This window comes from Liolophura sinensis, chromosome 8, assembly GCF_032854445.1.
Source record: "Liolophura sinensis isolate JHLJ2023 chromosome 8, CUHK_Ljap_v2, whole genome shotgun sequence".
NCBI lineage: Eukaryota > Metazoa > Mollusca > Polyplacophora > Chitonida > Chitonidae > Liolophura > Liolophura sinensis.
Genome location: NC_088302.1, coordinates 47,697,254 through 47,722,085, shown reverse-complemented (window position 1 = coordinate 47,722,085; position 24,832 = coordinate 47,697,254). Strand labels below are relative to the sequence as shown.

At 36.0% G+C, this 24,832-nt stretch overlaps 1 protein-coding gene across 1 annotated transcript; it reads right to left on the bottom strand.

Annotated features, from left to right (window-relative positions):
* Window positions 1-3,333: 3,333 nt before the first annotated feature.
* Window positions 3,334-18,427, bottom strand: LOC135472917 (apoptosis regulator BAX-like). The gene is made up of 5 exons (XM_064752648.1): window positions 18,311-18,427; window positions 17,129-17,649; window positions 15,785-15,902; window positions 7,415-7,645; window positions 3,334-7,048 (listed from the first exon to the last, which is right to left on the bottom strand). The coding sequence occupies exons 2-5, from the start codon at window positions 17,434-17,436 to the stop codon at window positions 6,938-6,940; spliced, it is 768 nt and encodes a 255-aa protein (XP_064608718.1). The 5' UTR covers window positions 17,437-17,649; window positions 18,311-18,427; the 3' UTR covers window positions 3,334-6,937.
* Window positions 18,428-24,832: the final 6,405 nt, after the last annotated feature.

Genomic DNA, 24,832 nt, shown 5'->3' with positions numbered 1-24,832 from the left:
GGCCCAATCAAATGAAAACTACTGACACTGCAGATAAGATGTTGCCGCTTTTCTTTCAGAAAGTCGTATTAAAAGCCAAAGATAATTTTCTATGCATTCGGTGCAGTAAATGTCAGTCATTGAAATCCTAGTTTTGTGTTTGCATCCGTCATGCCTTTTTTTATGTACCGGTATTTATAATTATTTGATTGTCTTTTGCACCCATACTCAAGAATGTTTCCATTATACGATGACTGCCAGTTCTACATGGGGCGAGGAATCCTGAGTGCCTTTAGATAAACCAATGATCCTTGGCAATTTACTGTTGAACTTTCCCCACACGAGAGGTACCGATATGCACACCATATTAGTGGAAGTCGTCTTCAACGAACGTTAGACTGCGCCATGTACCATACGTTGACTACATGTACTCATTGTATCACCTAGGAGATGTACCACCGTGAAAGCAGGGGAAGGACGAATACCCCGCGTGTCCTAGTGATTGGAAGGCTAGTGCCTGTAATTATTAGATCATGGCCTGCTTCCCACGACTTCTTAGTACGCGTCATGTGCCATTTCCACTCAATCTTACGCTCAGATATTTCCCTGTTTACACTGAAAACTTATAAAACGCGATCAAACTGTCAGATGTTGGATACGAATACATAAAAATTGTGCTTAGTGCTGTTCACTGCCCTGTGTCTTCTCAGTTCACCGCGTTGTGCTTATCTGTACAGACAACGTGCCTCCTACATATAATGACATTTCATGGTGTGTATTAGTAACATGGCTGCAACAATGCCATCATGCACCGACAATGCCAGTTAACTGTTTTATATCAATGCCTTACTTCAATTCAGTGTTCAACACACAGGCCCTGACACACCATAACATTTGCGGAATGCAGACGCCACGCTGACCAACACCTGGATGACCTTCTGCTCTATGCTAAGAAGCCAGTACTCAAGAACCAAGATTGTCAGTTCCTTAAGCTTCAGAGAAGATATTAAATATTGTTCAGTCCAAAATCAACATAACAAACTTATGTTCAGTTATACCTTCGGTATAACGTTTATTTCAAATTTGGTAAATATTTTCAGCATACCTGTTTTTATGGACATCTCATATTATATAAAAACAAAATGCATACAAAATGTGACCCACTATTTGTTATAATTTATAAATATATGAGATTAGTGAAGCACAGAACTACTTGACTATTAAACAGTTAATAATATTGCTACAACACAAATCGTAAAACTTAAGTATTTAGGGAAATAGATCAACAATGTAACATAATAACAGGTATGTGAAAGAAGAACAAATCAGTTACCTACTATTCAGCTTCTGGTTAATACATAAATAAGGTAATAAATACTGTTACTTGTGGAGTATCCAGCAGGTTAACTGGGAAGAACCTTCTCACTACTTGAAACAAAGCGGTAAAAAGAGTTCTTTTGATTAATGCAACTCATCATACCCAAAACTTCAGTCTTTTCAACTGATATCTTCAGATGTATTCTACAATTCCTATACAGAACTATAAAGGTTTATTTAACAGAAACTTTCACAAAAATCCTTCAAAATTTTGATCTCTTTCATTGATCATAAATTAGCATCAAATATCTTTATGACATATTAGTAATTTATTACCACTAGTCCTTTAAAATACTATCTCTCATGCATTAAAATTTTTTTGTTGTTGGTAGACATAATTCTCATTACCTCAGTTTTCAAAGAAGGGGTATCTTTCCAATGCGCTCAGCTGATTGACTAGAGTTATAAAGATGGGTAAGATTACACGGCTGAACACTGTTACAGTCTGGATGTTATATTCACCTGTTTCTCATTCAGACATACCGGCAGGATTAGATACAGGTTATCATCAAGTTTCCAACTTGTCCAATAGATTTTGACGTTCTGAATTACTTTTTTTCATCAGAAAGATTGCTTCATACAGGTAGGTATTCTTTTTATGTTGTAAAATCTGGGGTATTAGTGGTACCATGTAAAACCTCTGTGACAGCTAAATGTAGACTTCATGAGTTTAAGCAGGGCTGGTGGCTTGAATCAATTCTGCCCAATCTGGTGAGACAGAATATCCTATCCCTGAAGTACCTAATATCGTGAAAATACTTAACATACTGCTGTTTGTATGACAATCAGTGTCAAATTTTGTAATTTTCCAACATCACTGGAATTTGTAACAGTGTTTATTACAGAGATAACAGCACAATCACCATTGCACAAAACAACTGCCGAGCATTAACTGTTAAGGTGAACTTGTTGCAAACTGTTTAAGCTTGTTTAAACAGTTGTCACACAGTTTCTGACACATGAGTACATGCACTTGATAAAGTAATAATAATTACACAGTATGCCAGGGGCAAATGAACACAAAAATACGCGACTAATTCATAAAGAGTACATGTACATTGACAGGTACCTGTAGATTGTATGAGATAAACATACTCAAAATAATAAATGTACAACTGTCACAAAAAAGAAATAAAAAAGTAGCTATAATTATGTCACAGGTTAAACACATTACTACAAAACTTACAGTGTTTCTTTTTTTATATTAAAGCAAACAATTCTGCATATAAAATCATCATTAATAATTATGTTTAGATGCAATTTCCATTAAACATGAAAACCATCCTGATCATGAGATCAACAGGAAAACAATACTTTGATTGGATATTCCATAACGTAAGACCTAATGAATTAAATGATGCCGCATGTAAATGAACAATCCGTCACACCAAGGATAGTTTTGGGTAAGAAAATAGAGTTATGCGTCGTAGTCACAGTTTGTTATGGTGAGCTCATGATTTACACCTTTTGTTGGAGGGATAAATGTGCATAGATGGTCTGATTATTCATTTCTTCCCTAACAACAACAACAACAACAACTGTGAATAATCTGGCCTTCAAATAACTTTACCTCACTAACAATAATAAAATGAATTTTAAGTAAAAGCATTTCTGACTTAAGTATAGCATAAAACACAATGTAAACTTACAATACTTAAGCTACGTAAATTAAACAAACTTTGTAGAATATTTAAAAATGAACCTGACGAAAAAAAAAAGCCCCGTTCAAATCACAAATGACTGACCATCTGAAGATTCTCAGATCAGAACTATTACACATGAGATTTCTCTTATCTAACCAAGATTTTCCTTATCTAACCAATATTTCTCATACATGTATGTTCACAGGGGTTTCATTTTCAGGAAATCTAATTTTTCAAACTCAAGTACATTAGGGGTCTTTCCGTGAAAAGTATAGTTTCACAAACAGTTTCCAATAGTACACTGTATTATGAAAATTAGGTAACATAGCCATTTAGATTAATTTATAAAGCAAAACATATAGGAATTACCAAACAATCTTTACTTGTTACTAGCTCATCAATACTGCCATATGCTTAGATACGTTATCAACGTTGAAATTTCTGAAAACATTGATACTTGGCTGACTACATGTAGCTGGCACATGCACAAGTTCACAGTGAGAAGATCATAAGATTGAGTACACCATCTCAGACACCAACATTCCTGCAAAGCTTAATTACTCCCATGCTTGGACAGATGATGATAAATGTTGCGCTGTGTCTTGGACCACTAGACCTAGTCACATATTCATTGTTAACAGTCAAAATTCACATTCTTATCAGAACCTACAAAATAGTAAATTCTGTTTATACTTGGCCTGATTGCCTGCTTGCCCAAAATTGTCAGGTTACTGTTTCTTATTCCATTAATTATTTGATACCTTATAAATGAAGAGGCAAACAAGCCAAAGAATACCTGTAGGATTGCAAAATGATAGGCTCTCCTGCTGAAGGAATGTAAAAATCTTTTCTACCGTCTTTTTTGAAGGGGTTTTGTTTCCATTCTAGGGCTATCAATATTACATTGTAATCAACATAAGGCCCTTGTCTCAATCAATGGTAAAAAGAATTTCAAGCATTAGTTTGTCATCTTTTGAACCAGCTAGACTACTGTTTATTCTTAACCCATTGTGTTGTTACCATTTGTCAAAGCAATATACACAAATTTATATAAGGCCTACTTTTTGGATGTTTGAGCAAACACCAGAGATGTTCTTCAATGAAAATGATACCATAATGGGTAACTTACTGAGTACACATTATACTTGACCAATACTTTCCTCATGCTGTTTTCCAATGAATGCATCTCAATGAAACACATATTACTACACAATGTAGCCCTCCATTGATGGGAGCAAAGAAAATATGGCAAAGAAACTTAATACCAAAAAAACAACATCATTGAGCCCAAAATTGCAATAGAGAAATATCATCGCTTTGTTGGTACCCTCATCTATAAAAACAATAAAATAATGAACTAAAATCAAACGTTTGGTTAATTTAGAGTCATTATAGATGAATGGGAGATTGAAATTGAATACTTAGATTACTTACCCAGACAAAAACCTTGACAAGACATACAAACATGTAATAGTAGTCAGTCATAACCATATTAAAATATATAGTTTAACCAAACAAACACATCAATGCTAACATCCCCCATAACTGATTACAGCTAAACATAGAGCATGTAACAAGGGAGGCAGCACAAACTCCAACAAGAAATTTTTGAATTCATTTTAACATTTCAAATTTCAAAACAGGTGATAACTCTTCAATTACATTCAGTTAAATTATTACCTGGAAATTTTGACAACGGAAGTTAATAACAGGCTTAAATAACAAAAATATCATAACACTTTACTGGTGAAGTTAAAAGAAAACCCTCAAATAGCCAAATCCATGGCAACCAGAGTCAAAAAGTGTGATCCATTTCAAAGGGATTTAAGGTACTAAAACCAAGTTGGCCTATCTCTAACAAACAAGGAATTGGTGGAGTAAAACCCTCAGGTACCATGCTAATAGACTGTGATAGGTCAGGGAAGAATCACGATGAAATATTTATTACCGGTATTTATATTTCCCGAAGACTTAACAGAGCTAAAGTTGTTCACATTGCAGTTTGACACTCGACACTACAATGAACATGATTGTGGCATAACCCAACATGGCTGTGTCATAACCCAACATGGCTGTGTCATAACCCAACATGGCGGTGTCATAAACCAACATGTCTGTGCTGTAAAGCAGCATGGCTGTGTACCGACTCTTTCCACATAAGTTTTCTAAGCACATGTGGCTCTTTCCTGTTTAACCAACATGGAAGTGCCATAAAGTAGGCCCCTATGGCTGTGTCAGAAACCAAAATAGCTGCGTCAGAAACCAACACGGCTGTATCAGAAGCAAACATTGCTGTGTCAGAAACGAACATGGCTTGTGTTGTAAAGCTACCTGGCTTTGCAGGCAAGGGATGTCACTAGTAGGATTACACTGTACCTCAAGAAAGAGAGTCTCAGAATGTCAACAATAGCTGTGAGATCAATTAATTACCAAAACGCTCAGCAATATTAAGCTTTGGTGGTAATGTAGCACAAAAGAAAAAGCATGGAATGCATCAGGTATTACACAAATGTAAAATGTGACCAACCCACACAATGGTGCTCTAAGTAAAATTCCACAATTCATATATGACTATTGGAGTATCTTTGACAAAAACTATATCATTATTTGGTTGAAAGCAAAATCTCTGCAAAGCATAAAGGAAAAGTATAGAATACAAGACAGGGACTGAAAAACCAGAACACTGTTTCCTAAAAATCAGAAAATGCAACTTCATACAACAAGCTTGTTCTCGCTAATTCTCGTTTCCATTACAGTTTATTGTTTCCTTTCTGTTGCACACTGGGTTTTAGGTAACAGTCTCTGAAATGTACTTTGGTTTCATGCTTTCCAATAACGAGAAAAACACCCTGAAAGTTGAGTCACATGTCTAAAAAGATCACACACCTGCCACATTACCGGTACACGAGCAAAGATCACCAGGCAACACACCAGATCAGTCAACAATAAGTTACAAGCCAATGTCACACATCACAAAGCACACAACATGGCTATAGTACATACCAGTAATTCAGAAAATCATCACACTATTTGCTATTGACATTTACAAAGTTTATGTACAATTCAGTCAAGGGGTTCCAATACTATTGTAAAAATTACTGACAAGTCTATCAGTCATTTCAAATTTTAACTTTACAATAAATCTTGCATCTATTTGTCATAATATCTGGTTGAAGTCGTAATCAGGGCGTATAAAGTATTCACAGTGTATGGTTGGTCTGTCAAAGTAGCCAAGGGATTTTTAAACTATTTTAGCTAAAGTATCAAACTTGACAAAGTCTCACATGTTTTGATTAACCCACACCATTTGATATTTCTTATCAAAGTTGCCAAGGTTGAACAAAGGTATTATTTTCCAAGACTGTCATGGTATCTATTACATCTGCTCTTAATCATAATTTGAAAACACTGATTATTTAAGTGCCAACATTCACTGAACATAATTGTGATTCTTCAATGGTAAATAAACAAGTTTCAAATATCCAAAAACACAAAAACATACATACATTTCTCAATTTATCAACAATATCAAACTTGACACATCCAAAACAAACTGTGACACTTTGCATGCCAATTAGTATTTAAAGCAAACTTTGAAATCCAATTGTTATAACAGTAAAATTAAACTCAATGAGACCATTAATATACATGTACATGGCTTGTAGACATGGAATTCAAACAACTTCTGATGCACAAAATTCTCTTCAAAACATTTTATACAAAATACTGTCTCACAAGAGACATTTCACTTTAAATAGGTAGTTCACATGGACACCAAATCTGACCCAACAGTGTCCATACCTATCGGTCCTCTCTAAATTTCATGTAAAAAAAAAAAAACGATTATTTATTGGTACATGAATCCATGTGAATGACAAATGTATGTGCTTATGAATGTGATAGTGCGACATGACTGAATGGGATTGTGGGTAGTACAATCACGATCCTTTGCGAATCAACTTGTAGAATCCATAGGAGACCACCAGTATACTCAATCCCACAAGTACTCGCTGAAACAGCTGAATGGACCCATCTACAAGAACAGCACCCTGAAACAAACAGGACACAATTTCAAAACAGGAAACAGCAACAGGTGTTCAGAATATATCCTCCCACGTGCATTCAGGAAGACTGTAGCTACAATGTACATAGAAAAAGTTTGGATAAACAGGACAGTAGAAAATCCATACTACAGTAAAGAGGCGACCTGTGCAATTTCTGGCTTAACATGAACAGTATAAGTCACATGCAGGAGATTCCATACCCGGCTAGGTATTCTTCTGTTTCCCATACTGCTACATGAAGTTTTACTGCTAACTCCTGTTTCCACCCTCAATAAGTTTAAATTCTGATGAAATAAATATTAACGTGAAAGGAATGCACACTGTTGTGTTAAGTGTTAAAACTGCACTCACCCAACCTCCATGCTCCTGCACCCAGGCACACACCTGTTCTGCCACGTAAGCTAGTGACCACTCCAGAAACATCTTGAACATATTTAATGCGTTCTGCCTCAATGATCGTATGGCAAGGTCCGAGCAGAAGAAAAACAGGACCATGATCCTCTCTTTGGTAACGCCACCCTCGTTAAACAGGCTCGATAGTAAGGAGAGAAACTTCTCCTTTGTTATCCCCCACATGCTTACCTGGCAATTAAATAAGAAAAAAATGATCATATACATTCTATTATAAAAGTTCCATAAAAGACAATAATAATCATAGCTTAATAAAGCTAATTAATTTGTAATAAAATCCCAGAAGAAAACACAAACCATGTGGGAGATAGGCAAGCCCAGGCTGTGCCTTGCCCACAATGAATTTTAGGTATGGTACATTTTTTCAAGCGTGACCAAGGCTACAAGATTTAATGCAGGAAACCTCATCTCCACTGTCAGCTAATCAGCGCTGATTCTGTATCTCTGTAAGTTTACATATATTTTTGTGAAGTCATGAATGCATTATCTTGTAATCAAGGTTATAAAAATCTAAAACATGAACTAGAAGAAAACATAAAAATGATGCCAAAATCGGATGAAATCGTTTGAAAACTTATTTGCAAGTATGGTCTTCAATATTTTTTATTTTTTTTCAGGAGAAAAGGATATGTGAAATACTTTCCCATAATGGGTATTTGGGACCAGCTCTTGGTGTATATCTTAAAAATGCATACTAGTGTTCTGAATAAGAATGTAATGCATCTTTAATAAATTTATTTGAGTAAAGATTTTTTTTATGTATCAGGGTACCATAATTCCTCAACCTTACGCATATGAAAGAGCAACTTTCAGCGCAACTCATGCAAATCTTTAATTGGGGACAAAATTACATTGGTTGGTTTTAACAATTTCAGGGCTTCACAAAAAGCATAATTTTATCAGTTAACACATAATAATGCGTACAGAATACGCCTGAATAGACATCTTGCCAACATGCGAAAAGGTGTAAGAATTACTGTATATTGGAACAGAATCACAATATTTGTTAATATGTGTAGCATGTGCAACAGACACCAAATACGTGTATATCAATGTAAGTATATAATAGGGACACGTCAAATTAGATAATGCCTAATAACCTACTATTTTCATTTTTGCTGTATAATTAGATCAAATGTACACTGATTGTAATTGGGCATTTCCCACACAGATAATACTGGCAAATTTTACTAAAAAAGAGAGAGAGAGAGAAAAAGGAAGAAATAAAGAACTGAAAGATTACAGATGGCAAAAAAATATGAGAACGTTGAACAACAAATTATTGTATTAAACAATTCATTATTGGCTTTTGGTTACTAAATTCATTCTATTAAATATTAAGTGCATGTTGGCTAGTTAGAGCAGGTTATACATGTATACAAGTACTGTATCAAGCTTTCTAAGTTAGATTTGCCAAACTATGAAGTCATGCATGTATTGGACTTCACATACACCTGTACATGTATGATGTAGACAAAAATCTACTAAACGCCAAACATGATCAAAGTGTCAAGAGAATAATACATGTAATTTAGAAAAGCCTCTTCATTTGAAACTTACACATCAAAAGTTTTATCTGGGTGGTAACACCCTTAATCCTCACAGCATCCCCCTATGTGTGTGTTTGGGGTGGTGGTGAGGGTTGTGGGTAGGAGGGTGGTGCCCCATCTACACAGGCCACTCACTAGCTGTCTGTACATGTCAGTGACTGATGCAGCAGGGGCAGGGCTAGCCTGTGCAAGTACAATAAGATACATACACAGTCTTCACATACCCAACATGACATCAGCTCTGCAAATACCCACGGTAGCCATGGCAACCAAGCAGTCAAGATATTGACCTGTGATATGTACCTCCAACAGGCAAATAATAACACAGTATATAACCCATCTATGTAAACTTGCCAACAAAAGCAATTAATTTTAATGTAAAATTTATCAGTACATAATTAATACTAGACAATTTTGACAGTGGCAGGCACACAATATACACGAATGAATTCAGTCTTAGTGTACGTTACACTTCTATGGCTAATATGACAATGATCATATGCAGCTATGAAAAAGTGGACTCGATATACAGGGTGGAGCAAAAGTCTGCACCCATAGGTAATTTACTATAGAATTTTTCCATTCATTTTTTTTTTACATAATTTTGATCATTTAAGTATCATGTATAGTTTTAATAATTTTATTTATTATCTTTCAGATTGTTACCCATGGCAGAGAAGCTAACAATTCCAGAAGAAGTAGCACTTGTGCTTTTGTATGCAAAGGACGGCTCGCAGTCACAGATATTTTTAATGCTAAGTACCCGAATAGGCAACCAATTACACACAGAACTGTCAGCAAAACTTTCACTTATTTTAAAGAAACAGGAAGCGTCCACGACTGACCCTGTAGTGGGAGAAGAAAAACTTCAACTGATCCTGCACTTATTGTAAATTGTTATATAATAAAATGCCTATGGGTCCAGATTTTTGCTCCACCCTGTATATACAAAATTACCATTCTAAAACATATTATATATGCAGTACAGATGTACTCTGTTAGTTTGAATTTAATCAAAAATAAAGCTTCACTATAATGTACTTTCTTTTTATAGTACAAGTAATTCTAAATTTTGAATAAAAAAGCCATGGCCATCGGAAGCTATGACATACACCAACACAAATACACTGTATATAACATGACTGTGTATAAATGGAAAAAACATGAGTGACATGTAGTCTGAGCACTCCTGACCTGGAGCCAATTTTTCAAGTCATTTTTTAATATGGTCAAGCAACATAACATTGTGTTATATTAAAAATAGCTGCGTTTGTCTTCTGCAAGAATACCCTACTTCCTCAATTTTTTTTGCACATGAACACCCAACCTTCAGTGACATGTGCAGTTACATTTAAGTTTATCCAACAGATGAATATTAATCGTTCTGTCAACATACCTAAAATACTGATATCAGTGTGAATTCCTACAGCCCAATTTCATTATGGCTTAGTAATATTTCCTTTGAAGTGATATATTTTTAGTTACAAGGGATTTCCCTTTGATAAAAATACTTCAAATGACATGCTTGAGTCAGCATGAAAGTTCAGACAGGAAACCCAGCTCTGACGTGTGACAACAAATAAAGCCACACCTACCTTTACTCTACTATACAAAACCATAACAAAATCGTCTGACAAGTGCCCGTAGTGATGCATCCAAAATAAAGATTTATCATCTGTATATTTAAGCATTCACTCTTATTGTGTCATTGCATTGAAGGGTATTTATTTTCTTACATGATATATACATACATATGGGTATTAAAAATGGAGGTTTAAAATATAGTTATATAGCCCTAAAAATGCTCTTGTCCACAAAATAAATTCACTTTGATGTACATCATCAGTACATACATGTATATTGGCACAAAGGTTATCTTCAGACAACAAAAACGTGTTATCTATTCAAATAAATGAAACCATGAGGTGATGCCTATGGGTTCCCCCGGGCTCTGAATGGTTTCCTTCCACCATAGTGCTGGCTGCTCACGTATAAGTGAAATATTCATAGTACAGCATAACACACAAGTCAAATAAATAAATAAATAAATAAATATTATCTTATTATGGAAGTCTTATAGGCATATGAGAATATATAAGAATAGTTAAAAATACATTTCATTTTTCAATATAATGTACTACATGTATATATGCAATATGCAACATACAAAAACTGGTAATCAATCTGTATAAGTTATCAATTTTTATACTGTAGTGTACCTTTTCCTTTCTCAACCATGCAGAAAGAATGTTCATACACCTTGCTCTGGAGAGATTTACAAATTGCTCATCATAAGAGCAGTTAACCCGGGTCCATTTCAGGCCAGTGCACCTGCACTTTTACACAGGTGTTCAGTAATTGATATGTGGCCAAGGAAATATACATGGACTGTACACTCTCATAATTTCAGATGCATTTTTTAAATATGTATACCATGATGCCTTGCAGGGGCTGTTGTCTTAAGTAGTATACTCTCTGTGGAGAGTAGGCGATTACCGGTAGTTGATCAGTGACAGCAGTTCACATTTCTGTCACACCTCAGTGAGCCTCACCAGACTGGCAAGACGGGAAGAGACACTGTGGGGTTTTGAAAAGATTTAACTTTTTGTGTGATTGGACGGCTGTTTTTCAATCATGCCAATGTTGTTTACAACTCTGCACACATTGGTGGACCTATGTTAACTACAAAATTGCAGAAAACAGACATATCCGGAATTTCGCTTGTAACACATGGGAACACTGCATTTGTAACATATGTATTGATTAGCTGTGTTCAACTGAATGTCGGCCAATAGAATCTTTCGTTGGATACACATGACATGTTTTCAAAACATGTGGTTCTCAAAATTTGAAACCTAATTACTTGTCATTCCCGCCAAAGTAGACATGTGGTCTGTAATGAATAGAAAGTCTGCCTCAAATTGACGTGCATTATCGTCATGGGTGTTTTATCCACATGTGCAAGGCAGCGTGATTATTTCAATGGTCAAACTGCAATCATCAGTGTTCCATTCTTGTATGGACCACATACACCAGTGGGGAAGACGCCGTCGTTAGATTCAAGACAATCCTGCGAATATACAGCCTAATGCACTGGAGTGTTGAATGCTTCCCTGTAAATAATGCCACACAACCACTGACTTTAAATATTGGATAGCATAGTTTGTAGAACACAATCCAGAAAACAGCATGGTAAGTGTTGTGGGAAAGGAAATAGCAAAGATATATTATCACTAGATTTATGTTCCAGCATCAGTATTTTTATCTTTTTCTTTTTTTAAACAAGCTCATTTATATGTACTGAAAAATGACATTGTGAGTTGTTTTGTATGAGCCAGCTGGCATGGCGACGTCACCCATGGTGAGTGCTTTGCAGGAGACTTGTCTGATCTACTTGCTCACTTTTATGAGTAATTATTGAGAAGGTATGGTATATATATATCAACAGGTGGGTACAGTCCATTAGAATGACTCAGGCTAATACACAGATCATGAATATTCTAATGAGCCAAAGTCTCGCGGTTGCCTTATGGCTTATCACACATATACGTCAGTGACAAAACTGGAATTTACAGGTCGGGATTCATAAGAAAGTGGATTACTTAGCTGTAGTTTATATATTGAGAATCTTGAAGTTTGTTGGCTTGCTATTCCAGTTCTACATAATCCTGATCTTTCAAGCTTATCAACCCAAAATCTAATACAACTTTCATTTTCCAAACACTAACATCATGAACATGATACCATCTGCAGGAATACACCGAATTAGTGTTAAATTCTGTTATCAGCTACACAAATACGCCAGCACATCATATGAATTATGAGGACACTCATTCCCATGATAATATTTCATAAAATGAAAAGCATTAAAATATTACATTACGCCATCCTTAAAAAAACTCTTTGTTGGGTGCAGCCTGGCTGTATTAGACAAGCTAGGTTACTTTTTCTAACTGAAAATGAACATATATAATATTGCAATAAAACTAAAAAAGTTCTGAACGCATGTTTTTAAAGACTGCCTTGTCATGTGTGTATACATGTACACAAACACATCACACCATAACATTACACTGATACGATTATTTACTTTCATGTATGTACATGTAGGTCAAAGCTTATCCAAACATAAATGTCCACACCTACTGCATTTATTTTCCAGTTTTTCATTTATAAAGATTATTTCATTTATTAGGATACTAAATTTTACACTTTTTTTCAAGTATACACACCACTACAGAAATCAATAGCAACATACACACCTGCTATAATGCATAGTTTAATTTGTTCAGCATATTTGCCTCACTAAGCACGCAAAAGACTAGCACTATTTACACTGTTCTAGCCTACGCAAGTGCATTGTCACTCCATCTCCATATGCATGCATCTGCACTGGATAACCCCTGACATACATGCAGCCACAACAGAAGCACCTAATAACCTTCCCTGCATCAACCCTTTTATCGATTCCTACAAACAGGTGTACATACATGTCAATGTATATGGGTCTCAGAAATGTACATTAGGACCAAATGGCACATTCTGATTGTATCAGGCCTGACTACAGCTCTTCATTCAGGACATATGAAGAACATTAGAACATTTTTCATACACAAAATCCAATAATTTAACAACTGAAGCATGACACACATAAAATCTAACAGGTATCAACTACCAATTCATAACGTGCCCATCCCAATACAATAAATAAATAAATAAACAAATAAATAAAACAGTGATTTTAAAGAAGTGAATTTAACATTGAGATAAAACTAAGAAACTCCTATTAGGGCTCTTTATGTAGTGTCAATTGGTTTACCCCATAACAAACATATTTTTTATAATCTCAAGAGTAAGTTATATTGAATAGTAATACTTATTTTGCATAAAATTCACTCTTCAGATAAAATAAAATTATTGAATAATAATACAATTATAAGCTAGCTACCAAATTTAACAGATGTTAACCTAACAAATAACTCTTCACAGTACAAATCAGGACGCGTTTTTCACAAAATGGCGTACAACATTTTTTATTGTACATTTGTCATGTCTACGATATTTTATGCGTCACTCTTACTGTAACATTATCCTATATGTATGACCCCGCCTACAAACACTTATCCAATTTGAAACTATTGGTTTTACTTGAATACACACATCTTCAACTTACCGTTACCGATGCCTTAATGCTGTATGATAAATTTGAATAAGATCTTACGCATCATTAAATATAGCAACGATCATCAATGAGTCAAAAGTAATTCATTATAAGATGACCATATCATTGATAACTGAACACCGCCTACATTTATGTGTCAAATTTTACATAGCGAGATAATTACCTTTAATTATCTTTTTGTGAACTTGTTTATGACTCCCTAGTCTTTGTTCTGTCAAGAGCTGTGAACGGTGCTGATCACAATCTATACAGACGAAAATCATTAAATTTAAATTCTGGCTTCAGCCTTAACAAGTACAAAAAACAAAACAAAAAAACATTCTTTACACTAAAAAAGTTTCTTCTTTTTTCAAAAGTTCCATCGATCAATTTTGTATAATTTACAGAGTCAAGCAGTGTTAGAGCAAGAACCATAAGTGCTCATTTGGACTCAATTCAAAGTTCTGCAGTGACCTCACGGCTGCTCTAAACCAATCATTAGCACACTCTTTGGTCATGTGACTAGAGTACTGGAGATGAGACAAAGCGAATTTAGACCAGGTAAAGATAGGCCTTGAATAAGATTTTCCCATTAAAAAACAAAAATATAGTTTATAAGTAACAAACTCTTCTCGGAAAGTAATCAGAAGTGATCATCACAAATTTGAGTAACCTGCATTTCACCAAATTAGCTCCATGTTAATAATCACCTCTGATCCCTGCAAATGACGCAGATGCTTGAAACTATGAATAAGCCTTCTTTTAGATTTATCATGCCATCATCATGAGTACCTATTTCTTCATTCTGTAAATGGTATAAAAATATCCTTCTGTATGTTTCTTATATTTTCCTTACGGTTTTATATCTAAACGTCTTTTCTTGAATATGTTGATGTGTATTTCCAGTTTACAAGAACTTACTCCTGGTAACGGTACATGTGTACCAAAATACTGCATCAGACAAAACTATTGATTTTTGGTCTCATGTTACTTGCGTATGACCAAAAAAGCTTGGTAACGTTTTCCCAAAAATATACATGTATGTATGTATTTGAGGGTTGTTATTGACAGTACCAGTTGTGTGCCACATTCATTATGGTACAGCAAGCTTTGTCTTTGAAGTCTAGCTCTAATGGCCTATCACTGGCATCATCTAAACTGGTTCACTGTGTGTAACTAAACTCAATATACATACACATACATGTAGTCTAGTTGCAATAATAGCAGTAACTAGGTACTACTTTTGCGTGTTACTATTATGTACCTAAAGTTGCATATGTCTGCTTTCAAAAATTCTTATTTTTTTTAATCTATTATCAGCATAAATTTATTACACACTATTAAGCTACACAGATGTATGACAGATTATTTGTACTCTTCATACTGAGAGACATTTCAGGCTGCATGCAAACACCAAAAAAAAAAAAAAAAAAAATCCACATATTCCCAGTTTAAATCTTTTATTTTCATTTGAATAAACTGCAGATTACTACCAAACAGTTTAAGCCAATGTACAAAAATGATGCATTAATGACACACACTGTGCTGTGCTGTATAAAGCCAAAATATAAAGCAGAATCTTAAAAATGAATGTCTTACAGCATTGGCCTTCTGTCTGACAATCTGTCTCTCTTTGGTTTTGGCAAATTTGTCAGCCATGATTCGCAGCTCTCTCCCTGTTTCAGCCCACACAGACTTCTTATATTCATCAGGTGTCCTTATCAAAAAAAAAAAAAAAAGGGTTATTTCAGGTGCATTGGTCATGTACAATTGCAGGTATACATAATGTGTGGAGAAATTAAGTTCCTTTGCTGAGAACACTTCACATTAAAGTTAACAATAATCTAAACACAAGAGCACAATTCTTCATATGACAGAAATTAAAACAACTGATACATCATCAAACTCCACTTATTAGATGGATAAATTTCACTATTCATTTTTTTAATAAACAAACTAGAGTCAATTGTGACATTGTTCAGACGTACACTCGGTACTAGACACACATTTGTTATTATAAGGCACATTCATCCCATTCATTTCTCTACAGAGTAAGTTTCACTTAAGTCTGACTTCATTATTGTTGAAAGATGTTTAACCTAATTTCTCAACAATTTTGCATATAAAAGAGCAATTTTCAGTGCAATTTATGCACATTTTTTATTTGATTTTGGAGATGAAAGTACATTCGTTGGATTGGCCAGTTTCAGGGCTTCATAAAAAGTATAATTTTATCAGTCAACACAGAACATCCCTAGAATATGCTTGAAACAACACCCTACAAATCTGAGGAAAGGATGAAGAACTACAGTCCTTGTGATATTCAAAAGTGGTTTAGTAATCTGCAGCTTTCTGAGCTAACATGAAAATCAGTTTTAACACAATTTTAGGCGTAATTACTTTCATATTTACACTAATAATGTATGGCTATAGACGTACTAAATATCATACAGAAAATCACACTAATGCTGTATCAATGACAATATCCAATTCTGCATGATTTACGTACACTGGTATATATAAACGAATTATTTCTTATATTATATATTTTAAGTATACATGGTTAATTTCCCTACAAATCACATAAAACAATGTACATCTACATGTGCTCATTTCAAATAAGGAAGGCCAGCAACCTGCAGATGGTCGTGGGTTTCCTCCTGGCTCTGCCTGTTTTCCTCACACCATAATGCTGGCCGCTGTCGTATAAGTGAAATATTCTTGAATACAGCATAAAACACCATTCAAATAAATAAATAAATCAAATAAGGATATTACAGCACAATTTCCACACATGGATGAGCAAGTGGATTCTACTATCTACAAGAACATTATTTTCCCTCATACATAGTGTTCAAATACATTAACAACATATTACACCATCTCATTTGTTATGTACTCTGGTATAAAAGAAAAAAATAAAATAAAAAAAAACAGTCTCACCTTATTACGGTGGGCGAGAAGACATCTTCTGGAGGTTTGAGACCTTCCTTATTAATCTGATCTATAACAAAGTGTTGGAAAAGTTCACACCCTTCTTCTACAGTCTCTTCTGGGTCAAAGCTGAAGGATCTTTGGTAAACGGGACAGGAGCTACTGCCTTGCATTTTGATTTCTGGAATGGTGAGCAGACTCAGTGAATGGCTCGATCGTCTTCGTGTTCTTAGTGTACCAAAGCTGGTATTAGAGTTTTTATCATCTTGAGGTAATCCCACATTAGGGTCTGTGACCGTTGCAGAAACAGCTGCCATTGTTGAAAGCACCACCAGGAAATTCACTTATGTACGAAAAACTATTTGAAATGATAGTGGGCTGTAGGAGGTTTTGGTTGTTTTTTTCCTTGTTAGCAGGCAAAACACACCGGAGCACAGTTTGATAATAGAGATCAGTGTCCTTTCATCATTAAGGAGTTAAGTTGTTGAACAGTGGCTGTCTTCTCAAGTACATCACATCACTTCAAGTTCCTGTAAAGGAAACAAACAACATTACCAAAGATAATTAAGCTACACCAGATAGCTTAGTGAATGAATCTATACAATACAAACAATACAAACTCGAATACCATAAAACCATTTCGAAAATGTCATTATCTGCTATAATACTTTACACATATGCAAATAAACACTCAGATTAGCCCATCTGTAAATTTTGGACCGATCAATTAACAGCTGAACAGAGATTCTATAAAATCAAGCAACACTCAGTTAGTGATTACCCAATATACGACTTCTAACCGCGTATGGATCATGTCAAAGTTACGTACATGTACGCCTATATGCATCACACATATACTACATGTATATAAAAGCCTTCTGCCAGTTCACTAATACTTCAATGTCACTCTAAAATTTCAACACAACTATTCACATGAGTTAGGGATTTTTGCACACCTGAGATGAAAAATGAATGCTAGTATGCACCCGTCAGCCATCCACAGGTGTGGAATTACACATGACTCAAAAACTACCACGGTGCTTCTGTCAAAATCGCGACAAATTACCCGCGCTTTTTTTTTTCACGCCACTGCTAATGCGTCATTTCAAAATAGAACCAGCATCACTGACAGTCTGCAATGCCTCGCAAGGGCAATGCTTACATAAAGAGCAATGATCGTTAATCTCTCACCTGTGACACGATTAAGTAAATTTGCCTCGTTCCTCCAGGCAGTACATCATTTATAACGTCCGAACTGAAAGTGGTATGTCCTTTGTTTTGAAGATGACATCATCACCGGAAGTAAACATTAGGGTTTTACCCTAAATCGGAACTTTAAGTTTTAGATTAGAAATAAAAAAAGAAAGTATTTAATAAAAAGATGTACCAACGTTCTGTTTTCTGTCTTATAAAAATTAATTTTAACTAATAGGTTATTAATCGCCTTCGAAATTCGGAGTCAATTCAAGGGAAGTAAGTCGGCGGGACGATCAAACATTTTGAGTTTCGAAATGTGTTGTCTTAACGGAAAATGATTAGCACCCTGTTTTGATGTGTAAGTCAGTGGTTAAATTGTTACGTCTTAGGAAATGAAAACAAAAACTATACATAGAATTTATATGTTTATCATGTCATGGTCTGGTGGCGTTAGAATGCATTAAAATTTTCAGCACGTATTAGTTGCGTCGTTGTTGTTGCACCGATTCTTGGAAACGGTGTCTCTCTTGACACTTGAAGCATGTAATTTTAATTAATATCTGTGTTCATGACGAATGCATCCAACAGTTTGTAAGGTTTCATATCATTTTAAGTAAGTAGAAAACTTAAACGTGTGAGAATTGGTTATTGTGAATATTCGTGTTTTAACTTAGTGCCTAGTGCCAGTAGTGGATGATTGAAAGGTGTTACTACACTTTTATACAGACTTCATGATAGATTTAGTTAACACATTAATAAGAGCGCCCCTGCATCATTTGGAATTCATTGAGGGTTTCTGGTTGGCCGTCGCCCACCTTCGGAAGGGTTATGTAAAAAATACCATGTTTTGAGTTATTTTACAGTTTTAGGTTTCAGATTAATTCTGTAAGATGGGTCAGAAACAGGAGGTCACATGCGACTAGTAAGGCCTAAATGAACAAAATAACATCACAACCTCAAACTCTACAGAAATACTCAGGCTATCTGGATTGCAGGAAATTATACAAAACCAACGGATACAAGATCGCTGACAGCAATTCAGAAATAAGCATTTTCCTATGCAGTAATGCTGGGAGGACCATTTTCTTTACCCGCGCCATTAGTTACTAAGTAAATTATGTGGTCTCTAGCTTCCAACCCGTCTTACAGCCTCTGTGTGTCTGTGAGCGATTATAATATTATAGCGCTATGTTTATGTAGAAATGTGCTCTCCTTGATTCTCAGTGTGCTGTTCTCCACATACTGTTATTTTCTGTGCCATGAAGTGGTTGTTCATAAACCCTGTCCATTTCTGCACCTGATGATCATGTCAGTTTAGTGAACAGCTTTGCCTTTGAAAACCTGCACTGGACCAAAACTTCTCTGTGTACATAGCTAATACAGTTCATAGGCCGTGTTTGAATGTTGGCTCAGCAATATTCGGAAACATCCAATTACACCTTCGGCCCTTTCCAAGCCAGACTTGATTTGGGGCAATGTGTGAAATAGAGAAGTTCTGAGTATTGCGGGAAATGGTTGACATGGTGCATAAATGACAGATGATGCTTGCGGGTCATGTACATTGAGAAGTTTTGGTGCATGTTTGCAATGCAAAGCATGTCACTAAACTGACATTAATGCACTCATACACTGAGAACTGAGGAATGGCGGGTAAGTTAATGATTTGATATATTCTACATAAAGATAGTCCCCTGGAACTAATTATTCACTCTTTTTTGGAACACAAATTTTATGAATAAACCAATAAAATACTTTTAATACGAGTACATTGAGGGCATAGACTGATTGATTTAAGTGATGCAAAATGATGTACAACTCCCTCAACAGAGTTTGAAGACTGAAAATCCCTTGTTAATTGGTAACGTAGTTGTAAATATATAACTTTAATTTGATTGCTGCAGCCATGGGAGTTATAATGTGAAACATCTTCTGATATCTAGTATTCACCAAAGCAGCATATTTTTTGCACGATTTGTTCAAGTAAAAGCAACATCTGCATGCCCAACTCTCACTGGTAATTGTACATTGCATTTGAGCATTTACCACAAAGAGAAATCACACCAATAATCTTGCATTGTCATGTTTATTCCTTATCTGAAAATTTTCATACTTGTTTGGTTTTAATACTACACTCTAATCTTTTGCACAGCTACCACAAGAGTTCATTTTATGCAAGGCACCAGGCTAAACTGTAACTTCTGTACAGGCGGAGCAAAATATTGGAGCATTATATTTCCCATGGCTGCACAGCTCGAATCAAAGTTAATTGTTTGCATTTAGTAGTGGCCGAGACTGAAAGCACATGTATTTACATCGAGTACTCTAGGTTAACTAATGTGGTGTGTCATGAAGCCTACTGTGTGCTATGTGCTTTGGTAAAAGATATGTAATTCTTCTGTGCAGGTTTCACAATATTTGGTACAGTTACATTATTTATGGATCAAATTTATTTGTTTAGTTTTATATCATAGGCAAGAGTATTTCTTAAATGTGATTTTATTTAGATTTATAAGTGGAAGAAACTGGTCAGAATGTGGAGCTAACCAAAACACCTCTTCATTACACTTCACTTAACAAACTTAACCTTAGCCTATGAGAGTTTGGTTCCTACATATGGCATCATCAGTCTAATGTTATGTGTAGGTAGTGAATTTGTGGAGAGTATGCATTATATGGTTACCCAGTAAATGATCCTAATCAAATTCATGTTAGTGTGATTACTCACAAGCCTTGTATCAAATTAGTGAGAAACAGAGTCCACAATATGTATCATTATATAAAACATATATATTTGAGACAAAGGCCTGTTTCTTTAATTGAAGTAAATCTTTACCATGGTGACTTATGTGTTATCATATTAGTTGCATTGCTATGTGTGACATATGCTTAGAGAAGTGTCTTTTCTGAATGTATCCACAGGTTACATTTTTTGACACATTTGTGCTTGCAGGTATCACATGTTTTCAGGACTGGACTGTGCAAGATGTTTGAGACAGATGAGATAGTCTGGGTCAAACCAAAGCGCTATCCCTGGTGGCCAGCTCAGGTAAAAGGAAACCCTATTTTGTAACCATTTATTTTTACCTCTTATGTGCAGTGTTAGACTTGGTCAAACTTGCACAATTTTGTCCCTCCCTGTGAAATTTTTGTTACTCCTGATAAAGAGGAGGACAGTATCCTACTGGAAAATATATTTCAGAATGCCCCCCCCCCCCCCCACCAAAAAATGTAAGTTTCAGCACCAAATTAGGATAATTTATTTTGTGTCTGAAAATGACGTTAAGGGAGAAAGTTTAGGTCCTTTATCATAATCTGTAATGTGTAGTGTGTAACATTTATGCTTTTAGCTTTTATCCATTGTTTTAGACTTTACATGTTGCCCATTAATAATGTCTTTTCACGGACATGCTATGGCATTTGCGATTTCAGCTGATTTACTACTTTTGAGAATGGGAATTACATTTACACAGGAGTGTTTTCACAGAATGCAGAGAAAATGGAACATATCCCAAGTTGAATGCATCAGACAAGGATGCATTGCCGGGGTGGATTGACAGTTGATGGAATGGTAGTTGTCAACACATGAGCCGTGCAAACACCAATGATGGGTCAACTAATCTCATGAAGTAACGCAAACACAATTGCATATTCACAGAAACACAGCCTTATCCCAATGCTATCAGACAGAGCCAAGCATTTCAAGTTTCAAAGGTTCAACAATATTGAATACTTTGTACATGTATGTTGGTATATTTTTGTACACTGCAGGTTTTGGACAGAGAACTTTGGCCCAGGGCCAAGGGGAGACCACTGCCAAGCATCACATGTGTGAAGTACCTGGATGAATATTCATAGTGAGTAGCTATAGCTATGTAAAGCTTTTGGTTAAGATTTTTGGAAGAGAAACTTGTCACCGTGAATATGATTATCAATGATAGAATAGACCGCTTTGATGGTATAATGATAAGGGCGTGTGCCTCGACCTCTGGATGCCTGGGATCAAACCCAAGTCGGATGATACCAAAGACTTTAAAAATGGTAATTGTTGCTGTCTCGCTTGGCAGTCAGCATTGGGTGGTTGGAGCAAGGAAATGAGACTGGTTGGCCCGGTGTCAGAATAATGTGACCAGATGAGGTGTCCTGTCTGGTATCATCAGCAAGATACTTAGTGACAGTAGCAATTAGGCAGTATGGGATTGCCCTGCCACAAGAGGACACAGTATATGTACACACACTTAATGATGACTCCTTGTCATATGACTCAAAAATTATTATGTACAGTGCATGACGTAAAGCCCAAAGCATATATACATACTTGCATACATACATACTTGCATACCAATGATAAAATAACACAGCGGGAAAGATATGCATACATACATTCTTCAGTTTTAGTATTTGCTCAAGTTCATTTTCATTTTCCATTTATAATATCTAGTAAATGACATCTGCATGGTGTGACATGAGTTTTGACATCTGGTTTTACATTATACTTCATTTTGTCTTCAAGACAGATGGCCCGGCCCTGATAACACAGTTGGTAGAGCGTCATTTTCGGGGATGGTAGATTTACTGTAGGGTAATCCTAGGTGTGGTCACACCTAAGACCTTAAAAAAGAGGAAGTTGTAACTTCTTCCCTTGGTGTTAAGCATGGAGGGGATAGTGTGACTGGTTGACTCGTATCAGTATAATGGCTTGGGAGGTGCGGAAACTTGCATTTGGCAAGTTGTCTCAGTGAAGCAGCACCAGATTAAAGAGCTGTGAAAATCCATCCTGCAACAAGTAGGCACATTACATACACTCTAAGGAGTCCTTCCTTGTCATATGACAGGAAAAATGTTAAGTACGACGTTAAACCCCAAGCACCCACTCAGTCAAGACAGTCAACGGAATGAGAATATATAGGCCGTTTATAACCCGCACTAAGTATGATAAGATTATGCATGGAGGAAGCTGGTGTTCAAATTTGATGAATTACACAAAATAAACCTGCACACAACTTTTTTGTCAAAATCAGACGCTAGCTGGAGCAGGTATGGCAAGCAGACAGATGACCAATGAAAATATTTTCTATACATGGATCAGGCGGGTTTTCAAGCTTGATTTGAAGTCCCACAAAGTGAACCTACAGTGACAAACCCAAAGTACATGTAATATCCCTCAGGAATCTGTGGAATGAGAACTTTGATTAGACACAGTTCACACATGCCCGTCGTCATGCAAAGACAAAAACGAAGGTCTGATACACAATATCCCATACTGTCGGAACCAACCAGACGTGTTATATTATACATGTATATGGTAACTATTTTGGTTGAGTTTGATGTTGCTTTCTGACATAAAAGACCTTGTCATCTGTTTATAAAACGCTCATAAGAGTAAGTGACTTTTATTCAATTTTTTCCCGTTAATTACTATTTTGGTGCACAATTTCCTGTTAGGCTTGAAATTAAGGGCTGGTGCATGGGTACCCGTTCATGTATGCACCCATCTTTTAGCCAGCCAGTGCACCCATTTATGTTTAATAACCGGTGTAGCCTTTTTGTAAATCCGGGTGGGATCATGCACCAAAGTGTTTTATTTGGACACCTGTTCTGTGGTAAACCACAAAGGTGTGACAACTGTGCTATTGAGTGACGTCAGAAGAAGTCACTAAGTGTTGTACACGCACATTTTCATTCATTTTGGCATAGATAAGAGTACTTGGATTCAAAATAAAATAGGGGCCTCCGTGGCTCAGTTGGTTAGCGCACTAACGCAGCGCAATGACCCAGGGGTCTCTCACCAATGCGGCCGCTGTGAGTTCAAGTCCGGCTCATGCTGGCTTCCTCTCTGACCGTACGTGGGAAGGTCTTTCAGCAACCTGCGGATGGTCGTGGGTTTCCACCCACCATAATGCTGGCCGCCGTCATATAAGTGAAATATTCCTGAGTACGGCGTAAAACACCAATCAAATAAATAAATGAATCAAAATAAAATATATCTGAACCAGTCTGTATATTGTAAAGCCGAAACATGTAGATTTCTTCAAAGCGACGTATGGGTCTGCCATGGCTCAGTTGGTTAGTACGCTGGCGCAGTGCAATGACCCAGGAGCATTTCACCAATGAGTTCAAGTCCGGCTCATGCTGGCTTCCTCTCCGACCAAACGTGGAAAGGTCTGCCAGCAACCGGCAGGTAGTGGTTTTTGTCGGCCGCTGTCGTTTAAGTGAAATTTTTTGAGTATGGCGTAAAACACCAATCATATAGATAAATCAAAGCGACATCGGACTCGTGTGCAGTTATGAAAAAAAAATAATAATCTGTGTGGGTATTACTTTTCATAGTGCCTATATTGAGAGTATTGATATTTTTTCTCATTTTCAGTCTTAGAGAAGCATGTCATAGCAATAAGCTATGTTTATTATGTGTCAATAAAGGTCATCCCTGACCAGAAACATTCACATGACTAAATGAAATTGGAAACTTCAGCATGTGTAGTTACGACCCACAAGGAGCTCTCTTGGTGTTAGTTT